Source organism: Mytilinidion resinicola (assembly GCF_010093595.1).
Source record: "Mytilinidion resinicola strain CBS 304.34 unplaced genomic scaffold BDZ99scaffold_11, whole genome shotgun sequence".
In the NCBI taxonomy this organism is placed as follows: Eukaryota; Fungi; Ascomycota; class Dothideomycetes; order Mytilinidiales; family Mytilinidiaceae; genus Mytilinidion; species Mytilinidion resinicola.
The window spans coordinates 141,177-163,653 of NW_022985447.1; the positions used below are offsets into that span (position 1 = coordinate 141,177).

Consider the following 22,477-nt stretch of genomic DNA (forward strand, 5'->3'; position numbering starts at 1 on the left):
TTCGGTTTGTCGTGAGAAGGGTTTCTCGGATCGAGAGAGTTGGCCGGCGCAATTGGGTGTGGAGGGCCATTTTCGTGGTTGGCGATGGCGTGGCCAGCTGGATGAGGTCGCGGCGGAGCGCTGGCCGCTGTGTGGGTTGGATATGGTGATGGGTGGGCGATAGATGGGATGAGGTCGAGGTTCTGGAAGTTTTAGACGCGCGACTAGCTTAGGCGATAGGGCTGAACTTCTTGAGATCTGACTTCACATCTTCCAATGAACGAGCATTACTTTTTTTTCGTGCTTATCAAAGACCTACAAATGATAGTCTGATTCTACCGCAGTTTCTCCTTTCAACCTCGAAATCCACGTGTTACCCTCTCTCCCCACGAACTAGCTGATACGATGGCATCTCTACAAGAACGCCCACCACCGACCACCGCGTCAATAGCCATAGCATGCGCAATTATCGGCGGAGTCACTGGCTACTTTTTGGGACAGGGAGCTTCGATCGGCCTGTTCGGAGGCAGCTCGAGCCAGAAGCCAAGCCATTCGAAAGAAAAGCTAGACGAGGATGAGGACGAGGACGAGAGTTTAAGCGACGAGGACGAAGTAACATCAGCCCAGAAGAACTTCATGGCGAAAGATGCACATATCAGGGAGGAATGCAAGCTCGTTTTGGTTGTCAGGACAGATTTGGGCATGACGAAAGGTACGATCAGGCGCATAAGAACACTCGCAACTGTCCCAAATCTCCAAAGCTGCCTTTTGAAGCTATGCATGCAGCATGCTAACACTGTAATCCTCAGGCAAGATTGGTGCACAGTGTGGCCATGCAACTCTCGCCTGCTACAAATACTTCCTCCGCAACTCCCCGGACTCGCCAATCCTTCGTAATTGGGAAAGATATGGACAGACGAAGGTTGCAGTGCAAGTCAGGAGCGAGGAGGAGCTAGAGATACTGCAGGCCCAGGCAATGAGCTTGGGGCTATGCGCTCAAATCATACATGATGCGGGCAGGACACAGATCGCGAGCGGCAGTGCAACAGTACTAGGGATTGGACCTGCCCCGAAGAGCATCGTAGATCAGGTCACTGGCGGCCTGAAGCTTTTGTGAGAGTGCTCTTCGCACGAGAGGTTGGGAATGACATGGGCAATGGAGTTGAGGGCATTCAAGGCTTTTGGTTCGTAGCATTTGCATGGCGTTCAGTTACAGGCATGATATGAACTCATGAGAGATATCGGCGGGAATACAACAGGGCGTCTTGCCATGAATTCTTATACATCTTTAGGACTGTTTGACGTGCTTCAATACACTTTCAAAGTTCACATGAACAGCAAGTCTATGAGATGGATAGTCGGCTTGAATCGCTGGACCACCTCAGACGACGTGAAGTACTACTCACACCACACATCAACCATCATACATACATCAGGCAGCGGCAGATGAGTGCACATGATGAAGAATCGCGCACTTCATTCCGATATTAGCCCTCGCAAAAAATTTGGACTTCTGACATAATGTCGGTCCTTGAAATGATAATATGTAGGCTGAATGGGTTTTTCCCAGACTTCACTAGCCGACGGCCGTCAGTAAAGGGATCGGAGATCAGACGCCCAGGCATGCTCGCCCTCCACCGAAATCAAGCCCCCGAGAGGGCGACCTCAGGCTTTGAGAAAGCATCCAACTTGTTCTGAGACCTGTCGACCGGAAGATTGACATCATGGTGTAAGAGATGGCTCCATAGGTACGGTCGAACTGTCGAGTTGTCGACCGACAGCCCTGGAGAGGGCGCCGAGACATCAAGACACAGGTCTGTGGATGAAGAAGAACGGGAAGACACGTCGGAGAACTTTTTTGTAGGGTGGGCCGCCTTAGCGTCGCCAAGACAGCAAGGATTAAAATATTAGCGTCGCCCAGCCCCATCGTCAACTTCAACCTCACTCGAAGCCTCACCTCACCTCACGACTCCTCGCAGCTACCCAAGTACCGTCACTACACCCTCGAACGCTGCTCCCATCAGTCACCGCCATCATGGATATCGTTTCCATCGAAGAGGCGAACAAGATTCGCGTGGCCATGGGGATGAAGCCGCTGCCAGTGCCAGGCGCTGCCGCCCCAGGACCTGTCTTCAAGGAGACCGACAACGGCGACGATTCCGAAGACGACCCCGCAAGCACCATCGAGACTCGCACAGCTGCGGCCTACGACAACTACCAGAAGCTGCAAGAGGAAGCCGCGGCGAAGAAGGAACGCGATGCCAAAAAGGCCGCCATCAAGAAGGCCCGGGACCAAGCTCAACGTTTTGCTGCGTTGGAGGGGAAAGGCCTTGCGGACGACGATGAGGAACTTGATACTAAGAGCTGGCTGCTCTCATCAAAGAAACGGCAGAAGAAGATCGAGAAGGCTAGGAAGCTCGCAGCAGAGCTGGAGGAGCGTGAGAAGCAGGCGTTAGCCGCTACTGAATACACAGCTGCAGACCTCGCAGGTGTCAAAGTCGGACACGAGGTGAACGAGTTCGGCGAAGGCCAGGACGAGATTTTAGTGCTAGCCGACGGTGCCGTGACTGACGACGAGGCCGAGGACAAGCTCGAGGCGGTGAATCTCAAGGAGAAGGAGAGACTCAAGGAGAAGCTCGATAGCAAGAAAAGGAAGCGGGTGTACGATCCGAATGATCAAGACGAGGGCGAGAGCTCCGTGCTGGCCCAATACGACGACGAGATCTCAGGCAAGAAGAAGAAGGTGTTCACTCTCGACGGAAAAGGAAGGACGGTTGAAGAGGTCACTATGGCAAACACAGACTCGTCAAAATCGAAAAAGGGAGTGAGCATTAGCTTGGATATTCTCAAGGATGAAACGCCCATCTCCGACTACATGGATCTCTCGAAAATCAAAGTCAAGAAGCCTAAGAAGAAAAAGAAGGAGACTCGCAAGAAGGTGATCGACGAAGATGATATTTTCGCAGTCGCAGACGCAGCTCCACCCCCAAATGACGTCGAGGATGGTGCAATGGATATCGATACTCCGAACCAAGGAGCACTCGTTCCGCAGCGAAAGAAACCCTCCTTTGACGATGCCTTCTTGGACGACGACGACCTTCAGGCTCAACTTGCCCTGCAGAGAAGGGCTGCTCTCAAGAAGCGCAAGAAGCTGCGTCCTGAAGACCTGGTCCGCCAAATGGAAGAAGAAGCGTCAGCTACGCCTGATGTTATGGAGACCACGGAAGACGGCGAGGATGAGCCTGGCCTTGTCCTCGACGAGACGTCCGAGTTCATTGCCAACTTTCAGAAACCTGCGGAAGAAGAGGCTCGACCAGCTAATGGACGCCTGTCGATGAGCCCTGACTCCCCTGCGGCTGACGATGAAAGTGACATCGACATGGATGACGCAACCGTACTCCAAGAGGAAAGCTCCCGCACGCGCAGTGTGTCTGTAGACATGCCAACGACTGGCCTGGACGATGAAACGACGCTAGATAAGGGTGTTGGTGCGGCTCTTACCCTTTTGAGGCAACGTGGTATCGTGCAGGGTGGCGATGCTGGAGGCCTTAACACTGCCACGCGTGAGCGCCATCGCTTCTTGGCAGAAAAACAGAAGGCGGAGGAAGCTGCCGAGAGAAAGGCCAGAGAACAGCGAGACCAAGACAGGAAGTCTGGACGCCTGGATCGGATGACTGCTCAGGACAGGGAGGCCTATGCTCGCTCAACGAATCTAGCCCGTGAACATGCGGAAGCACGGAAGCAGGCTGAGATGTACAAGACCTACACGCCAACCTTCGAACTCAAGTACACCGATGAGCACGGAAGGAACATGGACCAGAAGGAAGCCTTCCGCCATCTTTCCCACCAATTTCACGGAAAGGGTTCTGGCAAGATGAAGACGGAGAAGCATCTCTCAAAGATCGAAGCTGAGAAAAAGAGGTTGGCAGCTAGCACTTTGGATTCCAGCCAGCACACGGGCATGTCGAGTGCACAAGGTGTACAGGCGAAGAAGCACAAGCAAGCTGGCGTACGTTTGCAGTAAGGTGAACGACTGAGGCTTTCGGGTTGTGCTGCTCTATTGCAGTAGTCACTCTTCTTTATCAGGTCAGTAGACTCACAGATTGTACAATTTGAAAATGCTGATATTTTTGGAATGCGATAAGCGACGGCTTTGGAGAGGGATATTACTTCGATGGCAATAGCTATTGCAAGCAAGGACGACACAACTACAAGCATAATCGTTATTCACAATAGGTTAGAATGTGCTCCACCTTTGTCAAAGTGTCTTAATTTGCTAAATAGATAGAATACTACTACAGAGTTCATGCAACGATCTCGCATGTGAGTACATCTGTTCGCCGTTAAGGCTATTGACCTGCTGTCCGCATATCGGAGGGATAAGACCAGCATATCCATTCCTACCCATGACCAACTCCAAGTATGGGCCACTCCCATCCTGGAAGATGGATACGGAATAGTCCGAGTTCCCCCATGTGCCCGCGAAGCTCCGGGGAAACAGCCATAATATTGCCAAATGTTCCGCAGATGGTGATGAGTGCATCGAGGGCGCCGAGGAAGCGGTATTGGCTCTCTACTTCTCTGTGTTGGAATACTTCATTGATGAGCGAGCGCAAATCGCTAAACGTACGACACATGGCCAAAAATGCCAGCATCGGTCTGATCAGCGAACTATCGTGTCTGGGCGCATGGAGGCTCTCGCGCCGTAACTGGTCTGCGGGCACGAAGAAGACCTTCCGACACATCGGGCAAGTGTTTCGTAACTCAAACCAAGTTTCCAGGCATTCGCGTCCGAAAATGTGCGAGCAGTTGTTTGTCTTGACCCAGTCGGCAGCGTGGTGTGCTGCGAGACATATGTTGCAGTCGCCGAGTGCAGCCATTGTCGGCGAAGTAACCATCTCTAGAATGTTCGCCTCCTCAACGTGCGCCTCGGCGAAAGAGTATTTGTCGATGATTCGGACTCTTTGAAGCTCGCCTCGAGTTAAGACGGCCAGATCATCCCGAAGTTTCCTCAACGGCCTCGATAATAGGTGCAATATCAAGGTAAAGTCACGCCTCAGATCTCTCAGGCGCTCTTCTGCTCCCGGTTTTCGCATCTCTTCCAAACCACGGACACTGTGCATCTCGTCCTGTATGCCCATCATCAAGAAGGTAGCAGGCGGTATGATAGACCCGTCAAGATCCCAATCGACACCTTGCCATATAAGTTGCCAGAAGCAATTGGTAAGCACGACCAACTCAAGCTTGTCTGCAGGCCAATCCCTACCGCCGTCGTAGAAGGCCTCGTAAAATTCATCGTCAATATTGCGACCTTGGTCTTTGAGCCGCTGTATATGCGGTTCCCATCTCCAACGCATTTCATACCAATTGAAGTTCTTCAACTTGTCTTCTGTCAACCTTAACACGCCTGAGGAAAGCCCAGTATAAGGCCTCTGCTCGCGGCTCAGCAGTGCTAGAAGCATGATGTGGTTGTAATTCGGATGCCAGCGACGGGTGCCTTCCTTCAGGAATCCTTGTATTCGCTTCATCTCGCTCGTTGGTATCCGCGCTGCTTGGTCGTCCAGAGAGTCATTCTCGCGAAATGTCGCGAATATCTCGAGGACGTCCGTTGGGGGCAGTTTAGTCTGCTCGACGTCGCCGGGAACCATCATGCGCCAGATGTTGAGAGGTTCTGCCCATACCTTCCGCACAAAGATGTCAATGCCGCGGAGCATGTGGTTAGGGTTGTTGGTGTACGACAGTAAGTCCTTAAGGAAGCAGTTGATCATGGCCTTGGCTTTGTCGTCGACTAGCGTAGCAGTAGATGGGGTTAGGCTTGATGAAGCCATGTCTGCCCTACGAATTGGGTTTTTAAGCGGGCTTGGGAAATGCTTGGGAAGGTGTTTCACTTATTGCAAAATGCTAATAAGTTTATAGGGGGCGATATGTACGCGCAGTGAATATAACTCTTTATGGCTATGCCGTTAATGTTACGTATTTATACTAAGGTCACTTTGAGTAATCAACACAACATGGATAGTGAAGGCTCGAAGTGAAGATTTCCTCTAAAAAGAGAAGTATTCGCCTGCCCCCTTTTACACGTATATATAACATGTCATCTACGTCTGTTTCGTTATCTACAATGCCTTGTTATAGAAATCTGCACACTCGTTTGCCGCTGCATGAAGAGCTTCATAGTATTATCCACATGCCGAATAAGAGAGAACTTTCGCATTTTAGACAACTAGTAGACTCATGAGGCTACCCCAGACTGCGTCAATAGGGTGCACGCAGATTGGAAGTGTATCCACAGCCCTATAGACAGTGGCAGGTAGGTGTACGGATTTCTATAACAAGGCATTGTATCTAGTGTAGCACAATCTGTGCTAGCACACTCCTTGTAACTCCGTCAGTCCCCTGCTAGATCAAGCAAATAATTTGGGATATGCTTCTAGCCCCATACCTCGATCGCTAATCTACCTTTTATAGAAATGACAAAAAAAGGAATATCGACAAGTAAGAGTCTAGCGCCTGCCAGAGCCCCATAGCTCACGCAACGCCCTCATCCACCTCTGCTCCTCCCATGCCAGAGCCGTCCAGCTGCCCCCCTAAGGCGCGATCCCAACCCATCGGGCCGCCTAGTTGCGCTCTCTCTACGCACGCGCTCCCTAGCCCTATCATGGCGGTCTCGAGCCAGAGGCGCCGGTACAGAACGGCGGGTATCCTCGTTTACAGTCCCGTTGCCGCCGCGCGCGGTTCGGCTCGATGCGCTTGCGTGCCTACGCTCAGGCGCGTGTGTCGTAGCCGTAGTATACGTCGGAACATGGAATCCCCGAGGGTTGGGGTAGTTGAGGCGCGTGGTGTTGTTAAGAATAGAAGAGATGTGCTCCACCTGTTCCAACCCTTGAAACAGCGCTTGGAGGTTGGGCTCTTCTTGGGAGCCGAAAGGCTGATGCTGGTCGTAGTTGTGGCCGTGGCGATCGCCCTGGACAGGATCTCGTTCATCGAGGAGGGAACCAACGCCAGATCGCGTGCGGAGATCAGCGGGTCCCGGCTCTCCCACTTCCAAGAGGCGCCGTCTCGTACGTGAACGCAGTCTGTCCTGGTTAGACCGCTGTTCAAGATCCCTAACCCTATGTCCCAGGGCAGATTGGCGGCCGTGCGGTTGTCGTTCGATAGCAGGGTCTAGTCTACGAGTCTCAATGTGGAGAGGAAGTGGGATGTCCACGACATCTCCACGCGATCTATGGCAGACAGTGTAGCCTCCATTGGAAGGAAGAGCAACTGCATCGTCCACGATCGACTCAATCTGAAGTCGCTCACGCTCTCCGGCACCAGCCATTGCATCATCTCGGGTCCCAAGCCTCGCAAGCCGGTGGGGGAATGGCGGAATATAAGGTCCTCCTTCTTCGTTCAGGCGCACTTCACCCGGGTTAAACATTGTAAGGTCCTCTTGTAGGCCCAGACCCCAGACTCCGCCCGCGTCAGGCTCCTCGGACGGAGCTAGTTCAGCGCGCGCTGCAGCATCTTCCTCTACCCAGCGTTCCCAATTTCCTGCGTCATCGTCGTCTTCTGAGTAGTAGTCGTCATCGTAGCCTCTACCTGGCCAGTCTTCACTGCGGCGTCTCGCTCTATACACCCGAACCCGCCGCGACTCCTCTCGAATCTCGTCAGATAGCCGGAACAAATCACGATCCATCTGGTCCCGAACTCGAGGAGGTTGGCCAGGAACTAAGACAGCACGACAGACCGGACACAAATTTGCGTTCGCCGCCCGGCTTTGGTGCCAGCGTTGAAGGCACTTAAGGTTGCAATACACATATTAGCGGGTTTTCATAAATAGGGGTTTTTTGAAACAGATCCTAGGTCCTCTGGAGTTATTTGTCCTTGAGTGCCACTCAAATCGTGTTTAAGACCCTATTGTAGCTTGTGTTGGTGCTAAAAGCGACTAAAATAGGTGCTCAAACGCGACTTGAGTGTGTGTTCAAACGCGACATGAGTCACGTTTCAACACGGTTCCAGGAACAATGACACCAGAGGACTCTGGTATGTGTATTAGGACCTTACGTACCTCTGTGCAGAAGGTGTGTCCGCAGGGGCCGCTCTGTAGTGCGTCGCGTGGGACTTCGTCCATGCAAATTGGGCACTCGATTGGGGTTGGCGCCATGGCTCCGGTTTAGGGTGGTGGTAGTGGTAGTGGAAAAGAGTAGTGTGGAGATGTTGGGGAGGGTGATAGTGCGATTCGTAAGTTTTGGGTATATATACTAATAAACGCGCTGAGGAGAAGTGAATTATGCCTTGGTTAACTGGAGAGTAGGGTGAAATGGGAGGTGTTCTGTCATATGTGGCACATGTTGCTTGTGCAGGTATGACGGTGATTGGGACCATGGTCGAACAGTTAAGGGTGAACGGCTAGAATGGGGGTTCCAGATTTTGAAGTTTGGAGGTACCGCTTCTCGGACCATTTTTGGCACTCCTGGTTCAAGTAAGCTGTGTACCATACCCTACACCGGGAGCTCACTCATTGGCTAGTTCTGGTTTGTTACATAATTTGGACATCTCAGTGCGTGAGAAATTAAAAGTTGTGCTTGAAGCTGATATATATACATGTTTGCTTGTTACATCATTTAATATGCCAAGAGGCAAGTATTTTCAGTGAGGCAAGACTTGGCGTAGTCAATTTTGAAAAGTCTCCGGCACAGAGAGAAATTCTGTCTCTTGGCGTTTTTCAAATTGCCAAGAAACAGATTTCTCAAAAGAAGATGCATAAGGAGATATGTGACAAGCATGTCAAAGGAGGTGTGAATACACACCAACCACTATCACACACAGTATCACAGCAATACCAATAAAGCCTCAAGTATTCAATTCGATTCGACCTTTTCCATCCCTTTGCCATGCCAAAGCCACTAGCCTACCCCATTCGCTCACCCACCCATTGCCCGACTATGATATGTTTTAGAACCTCGCCCTTCCCTTACCAAGCACCGGCCCGCACATCCGTGCATTTGCCACAGCACCCTTCCTCTCCACCCACACAAAAGAAAGGAGAAGCATGCGAGTCAGACTAACCCACACAGCGCAATGGCCCATCCCACCATAGAGTCAGTCCACCACGCTTATACAGCACGCTACGCTCAACGCCAATCACCAATCACTGGTCCCACACAGCACCGATCACGTCTCCACATTTGAACAAACAGAAAGACAGAAGGAAAGTAAACGCCGTTTGCCAGGTCCCATCTATTTACACAAGTGCATTTTCCACACTAGAAGCCAAACAGGAACAAGAAAAGAGAGGGGGGGTTAGGAGGAAAGAGGGAGCATCGGAAGTCGCGATGCATGCGAAGACGGAGGAAAGCGCTTTTGTGACGAACAGCCCAGACTCCAAGTTGAGCGCGCTGACAGCAGATGCACACAAGCAAAGACAATGCTCCGTCAATCCCGCTAAAACAAATCTCCGCGGCGTGATGGGAAAAAAACGGAAGAACTTCTGGAGTGGAAAAGCCGAGGGATGACCAAAATATAAGAGTTCAAGCTTCCACCGCTTGAGTTTTCAGTCCATTGATCGTGACATGTTCAGGCCCGGAGTCTTCCTCTTCACTAAGCGAGTGTTTGTGCTTCAGTAGACCGTCTTTTTTCAAACGCGGCTCGTTCCCGGGACCGACTTCGTCCTCGGACTCCGTGTCATCATTCTCGTCTTTACTCTTCCCATTGACTGAAGTGCTAGACGTATGTGGCGTGATAGTCTGGCTCGAGACGTGCCTCGGCGGCTTTGCCCTCTTCTCATTCGTTGATGGCCTTGGCGTAACATCCTCAACCTCGTCTCTATCAATATTAGCGTCGCTGAGCACAGGCGCAGTGTCGCTGCTTTTGATTGACGGCGCCGCCTCAGCCTCGCTCATCGCGCTCTCCTCGCCGGACTCTTGCACAGCTTCTTGTGCCTGCTTGCGAACCTTGAGTCGATCTTCTGCCGGTATATCCTGCCAATCGGCGCCGAATGTGATGACTGAGGCTTTCTTGCCATGCACCGTGAAGCTCCCCTTCGCTCTTGACAAGCCCTCGCTTTCTGGAGCTTCGTCGCTGACAATGGTCGAGTTTGACCCCTTGCCTTTGCCGCCGCGGCGATGATTCGATCCGCTGTGCGAGTCACGCAGGGTGCGATGCAAACTCCGCCGAACCTTCGACCGTGACTCTGGGGAGCCTCCCATTGCAGCTGGAGTACGATCCGCATCGGATTCGGAAGCTGTATCAGGGCGCGCTCCGTCAACAGCTACAGTCAGGCCATTCTGAGGCTCGGTGCTCCGGTCTTCAATTGGTGGCGGTGTAGTGTAGTGGGATGGCGTCTCAGATGCCGTCTCCGAGGCTCTATCACCAAGAGTAGACACAGACGGACGGTGTTCGCGTGGCAAAGCGGTAGGCGATTGTCCAGATGTGCTTACAGCACTGGGCAGCGACCCGCGATGATTCGACGATACGGGGCTGAAAGACAAAGGGGGCAATTCGTATTGCCCCGGCACGTGGCTGGGGCTGGACTGGCGGGAGTGCTCTGGTGGTGTCTTGAAGATGTCCTCTCCAAAGTCCGTCTCTCGAGACGATTTCGTACCTGGCCTAGCGGATGGGCTGGGAGAAAGTGGAGCCCCCTTTCCTCCGAGCAGAGAACCAGCCTTGGAGTTGAGCCGCGCTAAGCTGCCGATTTTGGACGCCTTTGAAGACTTTTCTGGCTGAGTTTGTGGTGTAGATTTGCCCGTAATACGGTCAATTCTAGCTTGCCTTTCATTTGCCATGTTCTTCTCTTCCTCAAGATCTAAGGCAAGGATGTCTCGATGGCACTTCATCCGCCAAATCTCTATCCGAATCCATTTGAGCCGTGCTGCCATTCGGCCCGCAGCGATAATGACAAGCTCCCTTGTCTTTGGCTGTATGGGAGCCATTATCTGTAGATGCCGAGCGTCTCTCAGTCGGCCCTCGAGCTCTCTAATGGCAGCCGCTAATCTTTCCTCTGACTCGCTGATCTTGATTATCATCAGTTCCCGTCGGGCAGCACTGATCTGCTCTGCAAAATTCTTATCTATCCTCCCACTCTCAATGGTGACCTCCCCAGTTGGCGTTGAGATGGACTTTGTCGATTGTGAAGACTCAAGCCTACGGAACCCACGGTTCCTCTGTCCATCCGTGAGCCCTCTCGGCCGGACGCTCAATGTCTCAAACGCAGCTGAGTAATTCAGCTTGCCTAACCAGTCGTTCAGGTCTGTCTCGTTGTCTGCGAGGAACGTCTCTTCTGTGCCTCCCTTGGAGTAAATGACAAAAGAGTGTTTGTGTTTTCGGTAAGTCGTATCTACCAGAGCTACAGTCCCATCCATGGGTATAACGTGATCTGGTTTGAAGTCGTGAACGGGAGGCGTAAAAATCACTGGGCCCGTGTTGCCGAGCTTTTGGTGTTGTTCATGCTGATGAGTGAGTGTTTTGACCCAGCCGTGATTTTTGAAGAAGGAAAGTCCAGACTGCGTTAAGATTGCACCCCATTCTTGCCACGGAGACCGCGCTGCTTTTCGTTTGGTATCTTTTCTCCATATCGTACCAACCTTAGTGACAGGCATCTCCACAATTCCGACTTGAGTCTCGTTGGGGTTCTCTTGAGTGGCGGCCGACATGAAGGCCTCAGGTCTAGATCGAGATGAAACAATCTGGATCACGCCGTATTTGGAGTGCGTGCTGTACAGTGTCCTTGCATCCAAGGATTGGGCGGTTCCCAAGTAGCTGTATGGGTCATCTAGATTCATGACGTCCTTGATGTTGGGTCGTAATGCATCGAGTTTGTTCTCAAAGATCAGAGTGTACGGGTCAATGGGTTCCCTCGTTGCCTTTCGTGCAGGATCGCTCATTGGGGCCTTGAAAACTGAGGTCTTCTTGCTGCGGAATGCGGCTGTCCCCTTGATGTCAATGTCGTCTTCGAAATGAATGAAAGGTGTGTAGACGATGTTGTCGTATATGCATCCAAGTACGTCGTCGGCAACGCCTTCGCAAGAAGAGTTCTTGATGTAATCCTGTCTCTGCATTTTCCGCTTGTTGTTCTTGTTGAAGACGTCCGTGTGGAGAATCACAATGGAGAATGATATGAAATAAGCTTTGTCTGTAACATAGTTAATCTCAAAACTTTCCAATGAGCATCGAATTTGCATACCTGGATTTATATAGATGCCCGGATTGCACTCGTGATAGCGGTCGGCGAAGCCCTGCAGGACTCTGTCTATCTGCTGTGTTTCTTTCGGCAACTCGACCTCCATCAGGAGCTTCCTAATGGCCATGTCAATTGGGTCTCCGAAAAAGTGGAACTTGCGCATATAACTCCGGAGAACCGCCAACATAAAAGCGTCGCTAGTCTTAGAGAGTACGCTGGCAATCACGCTACGGTCCATGACTTCCTCCAATCTTTCAAGGTAGCGGCCGGGGGCCTCCCCCTCTTCTCGTTTTGGAATTATCAGGGCCTCTCTGCTAATGTTCAACGAGTTGTTGTGGGAGGATAGGCCAGGCGTGCCATGACTAAGCGCGGGAGTCCCATATCGGGGGGAATGAGGTTCTGAGTTTTGACGAAAGCGTTGTCCTAGTCCGAAGAGGTTACTAAGACTGCTTCTACCAACAGTTGACGTGGAATTCCTGCCACTGCCTGACACGAATGGCGGAGTTGGTGGGGGTGCGTCGTCCGATCGGCCGCCCATAGATCCCATAGTCGAGGACCGTCCGCGTAAGCCCAACCGCATTGGGGCTCCTGTGTTTGGAGACGACCGAGCTGAATGAATGGATTTCAATGAGTCGTTTCTCAGCAACTTGGAAGATCCTGGCGCCGCAATGTTCATAGATGATGCGGCTAATGCAACGTGTGTGGGAGAGGGCATGGAACTTGTTCGATCATTTTCCTGGTCTTGTGTGTCCGTGCGATGGATTGCTGTCAGGGGAGGGCTGTATCCGCCAGGAGAGTGGTTGGCAGAGCTAGAGCTGATAGCACTTGTGGATGCGCGTGGAGTGGCAGGAGCTGCGTTTGGGGATTTAGGAGGGTCGATTTTCATAGGTAGAGGGAATAGTGATGCGCGCTGCTTGTTCCGCCGACCGAACTTGAACCGCCCGGTGCTGGCATTTGAAGTTAATTTCGGTTTAGGCGGACTCGCGAAGTGGACGTGGTCGCCAGAGCTGCCATCTGACCGAGAGGAATCCGACATTCTCGGAACTGGAAGGGACAGTGTCGAGTTTCCTTCGTGGTGGCTCGATTCAGGAAGCGCATTTGGCCGGTGGCTTGTCGATAACCTCTGTGGGTCCTCGCCCATTGGGGACGGTGCCCTCATATTCCCAAACGGCCTGCGCTTCTTGTCCATGGATTTGCGAATGGTGTTGGGGCGTTCGGCGGAATCGGGATCAAACGACATACGACGACGCGCGAATTGCTGTAAGCGGCCAGTGGGCTTGTTTTTGGGGATCTGGCCCTGCAGGTCTACGGTTGGGGCAGTCATGATGATGGCCGGTGCTACACGCGCAAATGGTCAGTCTCCTGTCATATCAGCTTCAGATGTTGCTTACCCTGGGGAATAGCAGGCACTGGCGGGGCCGATGCCGCAGCGTGCTCCTTGGCCTTGACCGACAGCTGCGAGTCTGAGGCATGGCGGAACCTCATGATGCTGAACCGCTTCGTGTTGGGGGTGTGGTCCTGAATCGGGGGTGATGGCGGCGGCTCCTGGGTGTCTCCAGACCACGAGGCCCTCCCCAGCTCTGCGCCGGGCGGGCGTCCACCATCGTGTGAGACGGCTGCGCGGTCAGGTTCCAGAAACTCGCGGGAGGCATTGGCACTGCGGGCCTTGTCGCCACGATTGAGCACGCTGCCGGGGTCGAGGGTGCTGCGGCGCTGGAGGTCCCGTTCGCTGCGGTTTGGTCGGAGAGCCCTCAAAGGCATTGCGACGTCGAGGGCGGGCTACTCATCTAAGCAAGCAGCGGTGGTACCGGGCAAACATGGCACAGCTGGGCGGCGGAGGGGAGATTTGGTGGCCAGGATGGGAGAAGCTGGGCGTAGGATAGGGCTGAGCTGAGGTGCTACCAGGGGCCACGGCGGTCGAGGGGCGGAAACGCAGTCGGGCACGCGGCGTGGATGCTTCGTGCGTTTGGATAGAGGCTCGGACGAGGGCTGGAAGCGTGTACAGTGGTGCGTCGCGTCTCGCCCGTGGCCAGCTTCAACAGAGGTGTCGTCTCATCGGAGCGAGTTCGCTTGAACCTCAGTCGTCAGCCCTGTGAGGAGTCTAGGAGGAGCTCCAGGCACCGACATCATTCACCAACAACACCATTACACCAACCTCTACTGCTTTCTCTCCACGCTCCCGCCGGCGCAAGCCTGCTGCAGCCTTCACTCCTTCGACCCGTATAGACTGCCAACATGCGCCAACTCTCCTTTGCCCTCGCGACCTTGATCCTACTCGGTCCCTCACTGATCACGGCCGCCCCGCCCACGACGCAATGTAGCCACCCTTTCCATGCTCCCTGCCATGAACACGTCCCGCGGCCGTGGTGGAGGCTATCATATGCCATCATCCGCAAGGTCTGGGGGCTTCCCGAGAAGCAGCATGCCTTCTCTGGCGCTGGCGACGTGCCTGTGGGTGCGAGTGGGCCCACCGGGAAGCTGCTGGCACGATACGGCCAGGACATCGTGATGCGCTTCACCATCCGGACTGCGGAAGAAGCCTCTGCACTGGCTGAGGCCACCGACGTCTTGTTTCTAGATGTGTGGGAATTCAACGACAATTGGGTCGACATTCGACTGGCAAAGGACGTCGTAAGTGGAGCACGCGACACTATGTAGCTAGCAATTGTTGACATTTGGTTGCAGGTACCCTCTCTACTTGGGCTGCTCCCCGCATCTCTCCAAACCTCTCATGTTGCCTTGATGCAAGACCTCGGCCTTGCTCAGGCCATCTTCGATTCGTATCCGTCGCCCTCTTCTACCCAGTTCCACGAAGACCGCTCCTTCACACCGACCCTCCGCGCTTCTTCTTCTGCCGAGAACATCTTCTTCCAGGACTACCAGCCCCTCTCTGTCATTACACCCTGGATGAACTTGATGGCATCCATGTTCACGACCCACGTCCGTCGCATCAACGTAGGTATCAGCTATGAAGGCCGAGACATTCCAGCTTTGAGAGTTGGTGTCCACCCCACAAACAACGACGAGCCTTCGAAGCCGCGAAAGACAATCCTACTAACGGGTGGTTCCCACGCCCGGGAATGGATCTCGACCAGCACTGTGAATTACGTGGCGTGGAGTCTCATCACCTCTTACGGCAAAACTCCTAGCATAACGAGGCTTCTCGAATCATTTGATTTCGTTTTCGTGCCCACGCTGAACCCAGACGGCTATGTCTATTCCTGGGAGACTGACCGCCTGTGGCGCAAGAATCGTCAGCCTACCTCACTCCGTTTTTGCCGAGGCGTGGATCTAGAACGCACTTACCCATTCCAATGGGACGGAGCTTCAACTCAGGGCAATCCATGCAGCGAATCTTTCGCCGGAGATTCCCCTTTCGACGGTGTGGAAGCAAAGAGGTTCGCCGACTGGGCGCGAAACGAGACTGAGAACAACAATGTCGACTTGGTGGGCTTCCTAGATCTGCATTCGTATTCCCAGCAGGTGCTTTACCCGTACTCTTATACCTGCCACGCGGAGCCACCGACCCTCGAAGATCTGGAGGAACTAGCGCACGGCCTTGCAAAGGCAATCCGTATTTCACGAAAAGGACAGCCGTATAAAGTAACATCCGCATGTGATGGCAATGTTGCTATTACCAAAAATCCCAAGGATGGCAAGGAGGAACGGATTCTACTTCCTCGAATTGAGTCGGGCGGAGGAAGTGCTCTGGATTGGTTCTACCATGAATTGAGGGTTAAGCATGCGTACCAGATCAAATTGAGGGATACGGGAAGCTATGGCTTTCTACTCCCTAAAGAGAACATAGTACCAACAGGAGTAGAGATGCTGGATGCAGTGCTGTACCTCGGACGGTACATGCTCGGGGAAGTCGGCATGATGGAAGGCGAGGCCGAGGAGAAGGAGGCCGAGGAAGCGAATCCTTTCACCCAGGCGCAGAGTGAGGACACTCACATCGTGGGGCCGCAGAACGAGACAGTAGAAGAGGAGGTTCATGATGAGGACGAATCGAGTTTGGAACTACGACGTCGACGGAAACGTTAATCCAGGTCTTGGATGTGTTTCTTGCTCTGTTTTCTTGTTAATACTAATGACTAAGGAGGTCAATGAACTACCTTTTCTACAACAATCTTCACACAATTTTGGCAGTCTAGAAGACGCGGCGTTCTATGATACAAAGGCATGCCGTAGGACCTGTTCACTTGAGAACGGATAAATTTAATGTGTTAATAGCTTCATTAGCTCAGTCGACACTTGCCTCTCCGTTGGACGGAACATCTGAGTTCTGAAGCGGTCTTCCACCCATATATAGCATGCGGATACGCGTAATAAAGTCGAATTGGCTATTTTTCGATCCCCATGCCAAACCAAAATCGTGGGGTACTTTCGAGGCCGCATGGAACACATTCCCGTCACCAATCTTGCGTAGCAGAGCCCTGCACTTCTAGGCTTACGCAACTCTCGCCCTCTGTGCCTCAGTTCCGAACTTGTCTTCGAAACTTACGTGCAAACCAGATATTGGCAAGAGACAGTCAACATGCAGTCAGGCATCTCCGGTACTTCCCCGCTGCTCACCCTTCCTCCCCAACTTCCAGTTAAACACCCCCGCCAGCTTCTGCCGAGCTTCTTACAGCCTTCCAAACTTTCCTGACAACGCCCACCCAGCGCGGCCTCCTCGCCACTATCTCAAACGAATCCATCCAGCCTGGCCCCGCCATCTCCTCCACCAACTCCTCCTTCCTCTCCGATCTCTCCAACCTCTTGCCCCACCTCACGCCCAATGGCGCACTGTATATCATCCTCCGCCGCGCGGACTCTCCCTCTTCCTCTGCTCCAGCTGCGGGCTCGCTCGTTGCGGTAACATACGTGCCCAATGCTGCACCCGTACGGCAGAAAATGCTCTTTGCGTCCACGCGGCTGACGCTGCTGCGCGAGCTGGGCTCTGAGCACTTTGGGGAAACAGTGTTTGTAACCGAAGCAGAGGAGCTGAGTAAAGAGGGGTGGGCGCGGCATGAGGCGCACGGGGAGGCTGCGAATCCGCTGACGCAGGAGGAGCAGGACCTCGAGGGCATTAAAGAGCAAGAGGCATTGGAGAGCAGGGGCACACAGGGGAAGAGTTTAGCTAGCGGTGGGAACTTAGCTGTGAGGGCGGATGATAAGGTGGTGGAGGCTGTGAGTGCGTTGGGACAGGGTGGGGACAATTTGGTGCAGTTGGTATGTTTGCTGTCTGTTCGACCAAGCTTGAAATAGGGAGGAGAGCTGAGGTATGATGAATTTTCGGTCACTGACTATGTAAACTGCAGGCACTGGATCCCAAGACCGAGACTTTGACCCTCATAGCTACCTCCACCGCCACCGCTTCCTCTATCTCCGGCGCAGTCGACAACTCCTCGCCCCGCTTTCTCTTCTACCGCCATGACACGGCGTCCTCGAAACCGATTCTCTTCATCACTACGTGTCCGTCAACTTCGAAGATCAGGGAACGAATGCTGTTCGCCGCGTCCCGTAATGTTGTTATCCAATTCGCGCAGAAAGAAGGCGGTATCACGATAGCAAAACGGCTCGAGGTCACGAATCCGGATGAGATCACAGAAAAGTTGATCGAAGAAGAGGTTGGAGAGAGTGGAAAAGAGGAAGTACCAGCAGTGAAATCGGGATTCGCGAGACCGAAGAGGCCGGGAAAGAGGTAGAGAAAGTACCAAAATAAGCGTGTGAAGTTGCAGATGGTAGAGGGAGAGACAATCATTTCAACACCATTGACGGCCAGTGTATAGGTGGCGCAGCTATTGGTAACTACTTGCGAAAGGGGACGAAGAAGTCAAGCAATCACACGAATAGACTCGAAAGCTAAAAACTAACAGTGGTCCTGGCATTAAAACGAACCTGAAAAGCCATGCTTCGCTTATGCAGCTAAAATTTATGGATATGCATGTGTCAAAACTTCGTTTCTCATCCCTCTCTTCTATCCAGCTCGCACCCATCCAATATTTACAAAGCGCCATCAAGCGGCACTTTTCCCTTCCCCTCCTCTTTTGTCTTTCAAGAAATATAACGAAATCTAAAGCGGACATTTCCTATTCTTCATACTTCCCAGCCGGGGGCATATCCCGATTCTTCTCCAACAAGCCCTTCAGATACTCGTACACGGTGAACGTCACAGCCTGGCCGGGCGCAACACGCATCACGCGCGGCGTGATACCCTTGTAGAAACTGCGGCTGCCTTCTTGCTTCCACATTTCCCTATTCCCAAAGTCAGCCCAATCCTTCCCACTACACCAGAAAAAATCAGAGAGCAACCTCCAGGGACAACATACCGCATAATAACCAAAATCCTCTGCACGGCCCCCACCCCCGACTCCGCCGGCGTCTTCTGCAAACGCGTCTTAATCGTATCAATCGGCGCATTCGACAACGGGCCCATCGCGCCCGACACCAGCCCAATAAACATGGTCTGCCACCCGGGCAGATCCGTCGTCCCCTGGTATTCCTGCAGCTTCTGCCGGAACAAACTATAAGCAGTAAAGTTGACGGCTTGATTGGAGCCCTGGCGCAAGGCCGTGAGCGACACACCGCGGTACAGCGCGCCGGCGCCCTCTTCTTTCACGACGGTGTAGAGCGCGTGCGCCGCGTTGCGGTATTTGGGCACGTCGAGCGGGTCGGCCATGCTGTGGTGTTGGGCTTGCAGGCGGATCTTGATGACTTCCATGGGGGTCACGACAGCGACGGCTTCGGTTACGCCGGCGGCTAGGCCAGCTGTGATTCTCAGGCATCAGTGTTGGTCCACTGATGAGCTTGTAGGGGACACGCTGAAGGGATACATGGGGGTTTAAGGGGGCTTTGGAGAGGAGAAGAGAGGATTGGGGGCGTACCAAGAAAGGTGCTCTTCTTGCTCACGGTCCCGTCCGGCGCCGCGAGCAGCTGTTTGTACCACTCGTAGCTGGTGAAGCGGATGGCCATTTTGGGCACGATGCCCGTGAGCACGGCGCCCAGGCCTTTATAGAGGCCAAGGGGGGTTTCGCGCTTTATGATTTCGGAACCGGTTTTTAGGAAGCCGCGGCGTTTGACCTGTGGTGGTTGGTGGTGTTAGCTGGGGAATTTAGGGCCTAAGGATTGATTTTGTGGGCTGGATGGGGAGGAATTGAGTGTATTGGCCTCCTAGAAGAAGGGAGAGCTGAATTGTGTATGGGGTGGGACGTACGCCTGGCGCTGTTGCTCTCCGCGAAAGCTGCATCCGCACTTTTATCGTGTCTGTTCCATATATTAGCTATGCAATTCTTGGGTGGAATGTCTGAAGCTTGACATACCGAGCGGATGGCACACGAGGGCCTCCATCATACCAGCTCCTCCACCAGCTGCAGCAATACACATTAGTTACCAATTCCTTCAACAAGCTACTCAGTGAGCATACCGATCAGATTGGTCGCCGCCGACGCGGGCTGCTTCCCATTGGGCCCTTTTACAGAGTTCGCTGCCATTTTGTGTGGTGGTGTCGAATGCCCGCGTGCTCACGCAAAAAGTTCCAAGATACTGGCAATTGGGTATAAAACTCAAAGAAAGGAACCACGCGTCGAATACACACAAAAACACCTGGCACCGAGGATGATCTCTCCCGGACCCTAATCGGAGCGTCTCTGCTTTCGCGTGGCTCGAAATGTGCCGGAACTCGGTCTATCTACAGCGGCGGCGTGGGGAGCTTTAAATTAGGAGAAGTGGAGAGCAAAGGGCGCAGAAGGGGCGGCACGACGGAGAGGGCAGCTAGGGCAGCTTTATGCGGGCAGAAGAGAAAGAGTCACAAGGCATCTTTGTCTTATTAGATGGGCTGGCTGGCTGGCTAGACGTACCCGCGGGAAAGAACAGGACGTGATGCCACCAGAGCTTTCCCCAGCCTCGGCCCTGACGCGAGCCCAGACCGGGAGGGCACGCGGCGCCGGGCAGCAGGCTCAGGCGTGGAGAGAGATGGTCTATGGTCGCTTTGGGGCATGGGGGATGGGTGCAGGGCGAGCGGAAGCTGAGCTGGAGAGCTTCGGCTTCTGCCCGGCTCTGCTGCGGGAGCGAGTGGGAGCGTTTTCCGAGGATGCCAGATGCCGATGTATATAGTTCTTCTAATTGAGGCTATGGTGGTTTAGTTAAACGGTCTTCGTCTTCAACTTGAAGCGTGATGAGAGGAAAGGTACCCTCATGGCATCCCCTCCCAAGTCGCGCTGTTCCTGCTGGCATGTGAAGACGTGCAGACATGACGTTGGGTGCTGGCCGAAAGCATCAGCCGAGACCCTTGCCCCGCTTCCGGGTTTGCCCGGCTGATTGGCTGGGCCTGAGCCCCTGCCCGAGTGCTTCCCCCAGGCTTCACCAACACCACACTGTACAGCACCAAGCAGGCGATGCGCTCCCTATCACGCATGTTTCCTGCAACGGCTCATAAAACCCGTGAATTCGTCATGTACCCTACTCAAGCCCCTCATGTGCCATTACATCTCTCCTTGCTTCTTCCGAGCGCCAACAACGCTCTACCCCTAATCAAACCTCTTCTTTACCCATGGCGGCATTACTTTCGTGGATAGTGCCAGTGTCAGATCCGCGGCACGTCGTACCCGTGTCCATCGTTGCAGTATCGCTCTCTTCAACCTTATTGTGTGCCGACTGTCTCCGTTGCATCGCCGTCTTCGTCATCCCAGCACGCGCCAATAGCACAGCACACGTCTCTGCTGGGTGTTTCTCCAACCAGGTATCGTACCCATCGAAGCTCATGGGGAAGAAGACCGGGTTGTCCGGTCTTTCGAAGAACTCCAATCCCTCTGGCCGTGGGTTCGCCGTGGTAATGGTGATGTCGGACGCAATGCGCGTGCAGAAGCGCTCCAAGGGCAGGTCATTAACCTCGATGCCAAACGGATTATCGATCTCGTTGCCAATCTGCGCAATTCCGAGGATGATGTACGACGTCACAATACTAACCGGTATCGCAGTCCATTCCATTATGTGCTGCAACTGGAACGGCAGTGTGAGCACGTAGATCCACGTGATCTGCGAGATGGCAATCGAGTACGCAATAGGCATCGGAGTGTCGAGAACGCGTTCGCAGGTTACCAGGCTCTCGTTCATTTTTCTAGAAGATTCAGCGCTTGTGTCTGTGCGATGCCGAGAGTGAAGGTTCCGTTCTTCGAGATCTCGTCCACATATCTCGATATATAACTGAGGATCTCGAGCGGAAGGCTCCCTAGGGGTCGCGATGTTTTCCCCAGTGCCGCTTGCGGATTCGCTCTCAACATTGGAAGGCGCAGATACTGGTCGAGGCGGTGCCGTCTTGTATCCTGCCTCGTGGCAGCCGAGTCGGCTGCCTTTGCGAAAGTGTCTAGATGGCCGACAAGTTCTTGAAGGTCCTCATAATGGGTGTAGGGTTCGTAGCGCAGCTTGTGCTTGAGCGCAAAGGCAAAGGCCGTGATGAGGTTCAGGCACGACACCTTTCCCAATAGGTCCGTCTTTCCAATCTCATCATCTCCATCTTCTCCACCTCGCACTTCAGTATGCATCCAGATGACACGGGCAAGGCTCTGCGATGTTGACGTTAAAGCGGCCCACGCTTTTCGTCCACTTTCGTACCGCTCATAGGCAGTCGAGCTTCGAAAGTTGAGCGCCAAGCCGACGACAATACCGAGTACAGTCAGTACAATAGGGTGAACAGCAACTGCGGGGACATGTCAGCTGTGTTGACTTAATGACGGCAACTTCTTATGCATACGATCTTGTACACACACGGAAACGGCGGTTACTACAGTTACCCAAATCGAGTAAAAACATATGGGCAAGAACAGTTTGGGCATGACACTGCCATGCATTTGCATTGCTCGCGGCCATTTTGAGTGCTTCGCTGGATCTCGCGGTCCGACCTGTGCGTTTTGTGAGCTGCGTGCCTTCATATACCGGACTATGGACCATAAAAACTCACAAAATAGTCTTTAAATTGGAGCTGAGTCTTCCTCGTTTTGCTTTTCCTCGTTTGAGGTTGGTCTCTGCTGAAGTTCAGTTGCGGGAATATACTTTTCCTTTTTTGAGGTTGGTCTCTGCTGGAGTTCGGTCGCGTGAATATGGTCGGCATAGTGAGCAATGTGAACTTAACGAAGAGTTCACGAACACAATGGGTCTCGATACTCACGTCAAGGTCCTGCAGAGCGTCTCTTATACCTGCTCCCACAGCCTCGAAACCGTAATGAATTCTAACAGAGCAGCGAGTTCTCCAACTCTTCGCCCGCTACTCTAGAGCAAAAACTATTGGCAGGCGTTGCTGGATACCTGCTCATGCGCTGGTGCAATCACACCACTCCGAAGCTCCTGGAACGGTACGGC

At 53.3% G+C, this 22,477-nt stretch overlaps 8 protein-coding genes across 8 annotated transcripts; 3 read left to right on the forward strand and 5 right to left on the reverse strand.

Moving 5' to 3' along the window:
* Positions 1–384: 384 nt before the first annotated feature.
* BDZ99DRAFT_488654 (PTH2-domain-containing protein) lies at positions 385–4,003 on the forward strand (the record flags this gene model as incomplete). The annotated part of the gene is made up of 3 exons (XM_033722924.1): positions 385–691; positions 789–1,019; positions 1,959–4,003. The coding sequence occupies 3 exons, from the start codon at positions 385–387 to the stop codon at positions 4,001–4,003; spliced, it is 2,583 nt and encodes an 860-aa protein (XP_033575684.1).
* Positions 4,004–4,379: 376 nt separating this feature from the next.
* BDZ99DRAFT_521219 (uncharacterized protein) lies at positions 4,380–5,807 on the reverse strand (the record flags this gene model as incomplete). The annotated part of the gene is made up of 1 exon (XM_033725606.1): positions 4,380–5,807. One exon carries the CDS (start codon positions 5,805–5,807, stop codon positions 4,380–4,382), a length of 1,428 nt encoding a protein of 475 aa, XP_033575685.1.
* Positions 5,808–6,398: 591 nt separating this feature from the next.
* Positions 6,399–7,953, reverse strand: BDZ99DRAFT_38268 (uncharacterized protein). Its single transcript, XM_033715287.1, has one exon. It carries the CDS (start codon positions 7,655–7,657, stop codon positions 6,521–6,523), a length of 1,137 nt encoding a protein of 378 aa, XP_033575686.1. The 5' UTR covers positions 7,658–7,953; the 3' UTR covers positions 6,399–6,520.
* Positions 7,954–9,491: 1,538 nt separating this feature from the next.
* BDZ99DRAFT_521221 (uncharacterized protein) lies at positions 9,492–13,900 on the reverse strand (the record flags this gene model as incomplete). The annotated part of the gene is made up of 3 exons (XM_033725607.1): positions 9,492–12,091; positions 12,143–13,477; positions 13,531–13,900. 3 exons carry the CDS (start codon positions 13,898–13,900, stop codon positions 9,492–9,494), a joined length of 4,305 nt encoding a protein of 1,434 aa, XP_033575687.1.
* A 362-nt stretch (positions 13,901–14,262) lies between these two features.
* On the forward strand, positions 14,263–16,484 carry BDZ99DRAFT_499143 (uncharacterized protein). Its single transcript, XM_033723624.1, has 2 exons — positions 14,263–14,770; positions 14,825–16,484. Exons 1-2 carry the CDS (start codon positions 14,375–14,377, stop codon positions 16,181–16,183), a joined length of 1,755 nt encoding a protein of 584 aa, XP_033575688.1. The 5' UTR covers positions 14,263–14,374; the 3' UTR covers positions 16,184–16,484.
* Positions 16,485–16,564: 80 nt separating this feature from the next.
* BDZ99DRAFT_499144 (actin depolymerizing protein) lies at positions 16,565–18,159 on the forward strand. Its single transcript, XM_033723625.1, has 3 exons — positions 16,565–16,695; positions 16,752–17,353; positions 17,443–18,159. The coding sequence occupies exons 1-3, from the start codon at positions 16,677–16,679 to the stop codon at positions 17,827–17,829; spliced, it is 1,008 nt and encodes a 335-aa protein (XP_033575689.1). The 5' UTR covers positions 16,565–16,676; the 3' UTR covers positions 17,830–18,159.
* Positions 18,160–18,213: 54 nt separating this feature from the next.
* BDZ99DRAFT_389197 (mitochondrial carrier) lies at positions 18,214–19,614 on the reverse strand (the record flags this gene model as incomplete). The annotated part of the gene is made up of 6 exons (XM_033715619.1): positions 18,214–18,379; positions 18,454–18,892; positions 19,009–19,204; positions 19,338–19,387; positions 19,444–19,491; positions 19,548–19,614. The coding sequence occupies 6 exons, from the start codon at positions 19,612–19,614 to the stop codon at positions 18,214–18,216; spliced, it is 966 nt and encodes a 321-aa protein (XP_033575690.1).
* Positions 19,615–20,653: 1,039 nt separating this feature from the next.
* BDZ99DRAFT_488659 (uncharacterized protein) lies at positions 20,654–22,229 on the reverse strand (the record flags this gene model as incomplete). The annotated part of the gene is made up of 4 exons (XM_033722925.1): positions 20,654–21,226; positions 21,310–21,818; positions 21,873–22,020; positions 22,080–22,229. The coding sequence occupies 4 exons, from the start codon at positions 22,227–22,229 to the stop codon at positions 20,654–20,656; spliced, it is 1,380 nt and encodes a 459-aa protein (XP_033575691.1).
* Positions 22,230–22,477: the final 248 nt, after the last annotated feature.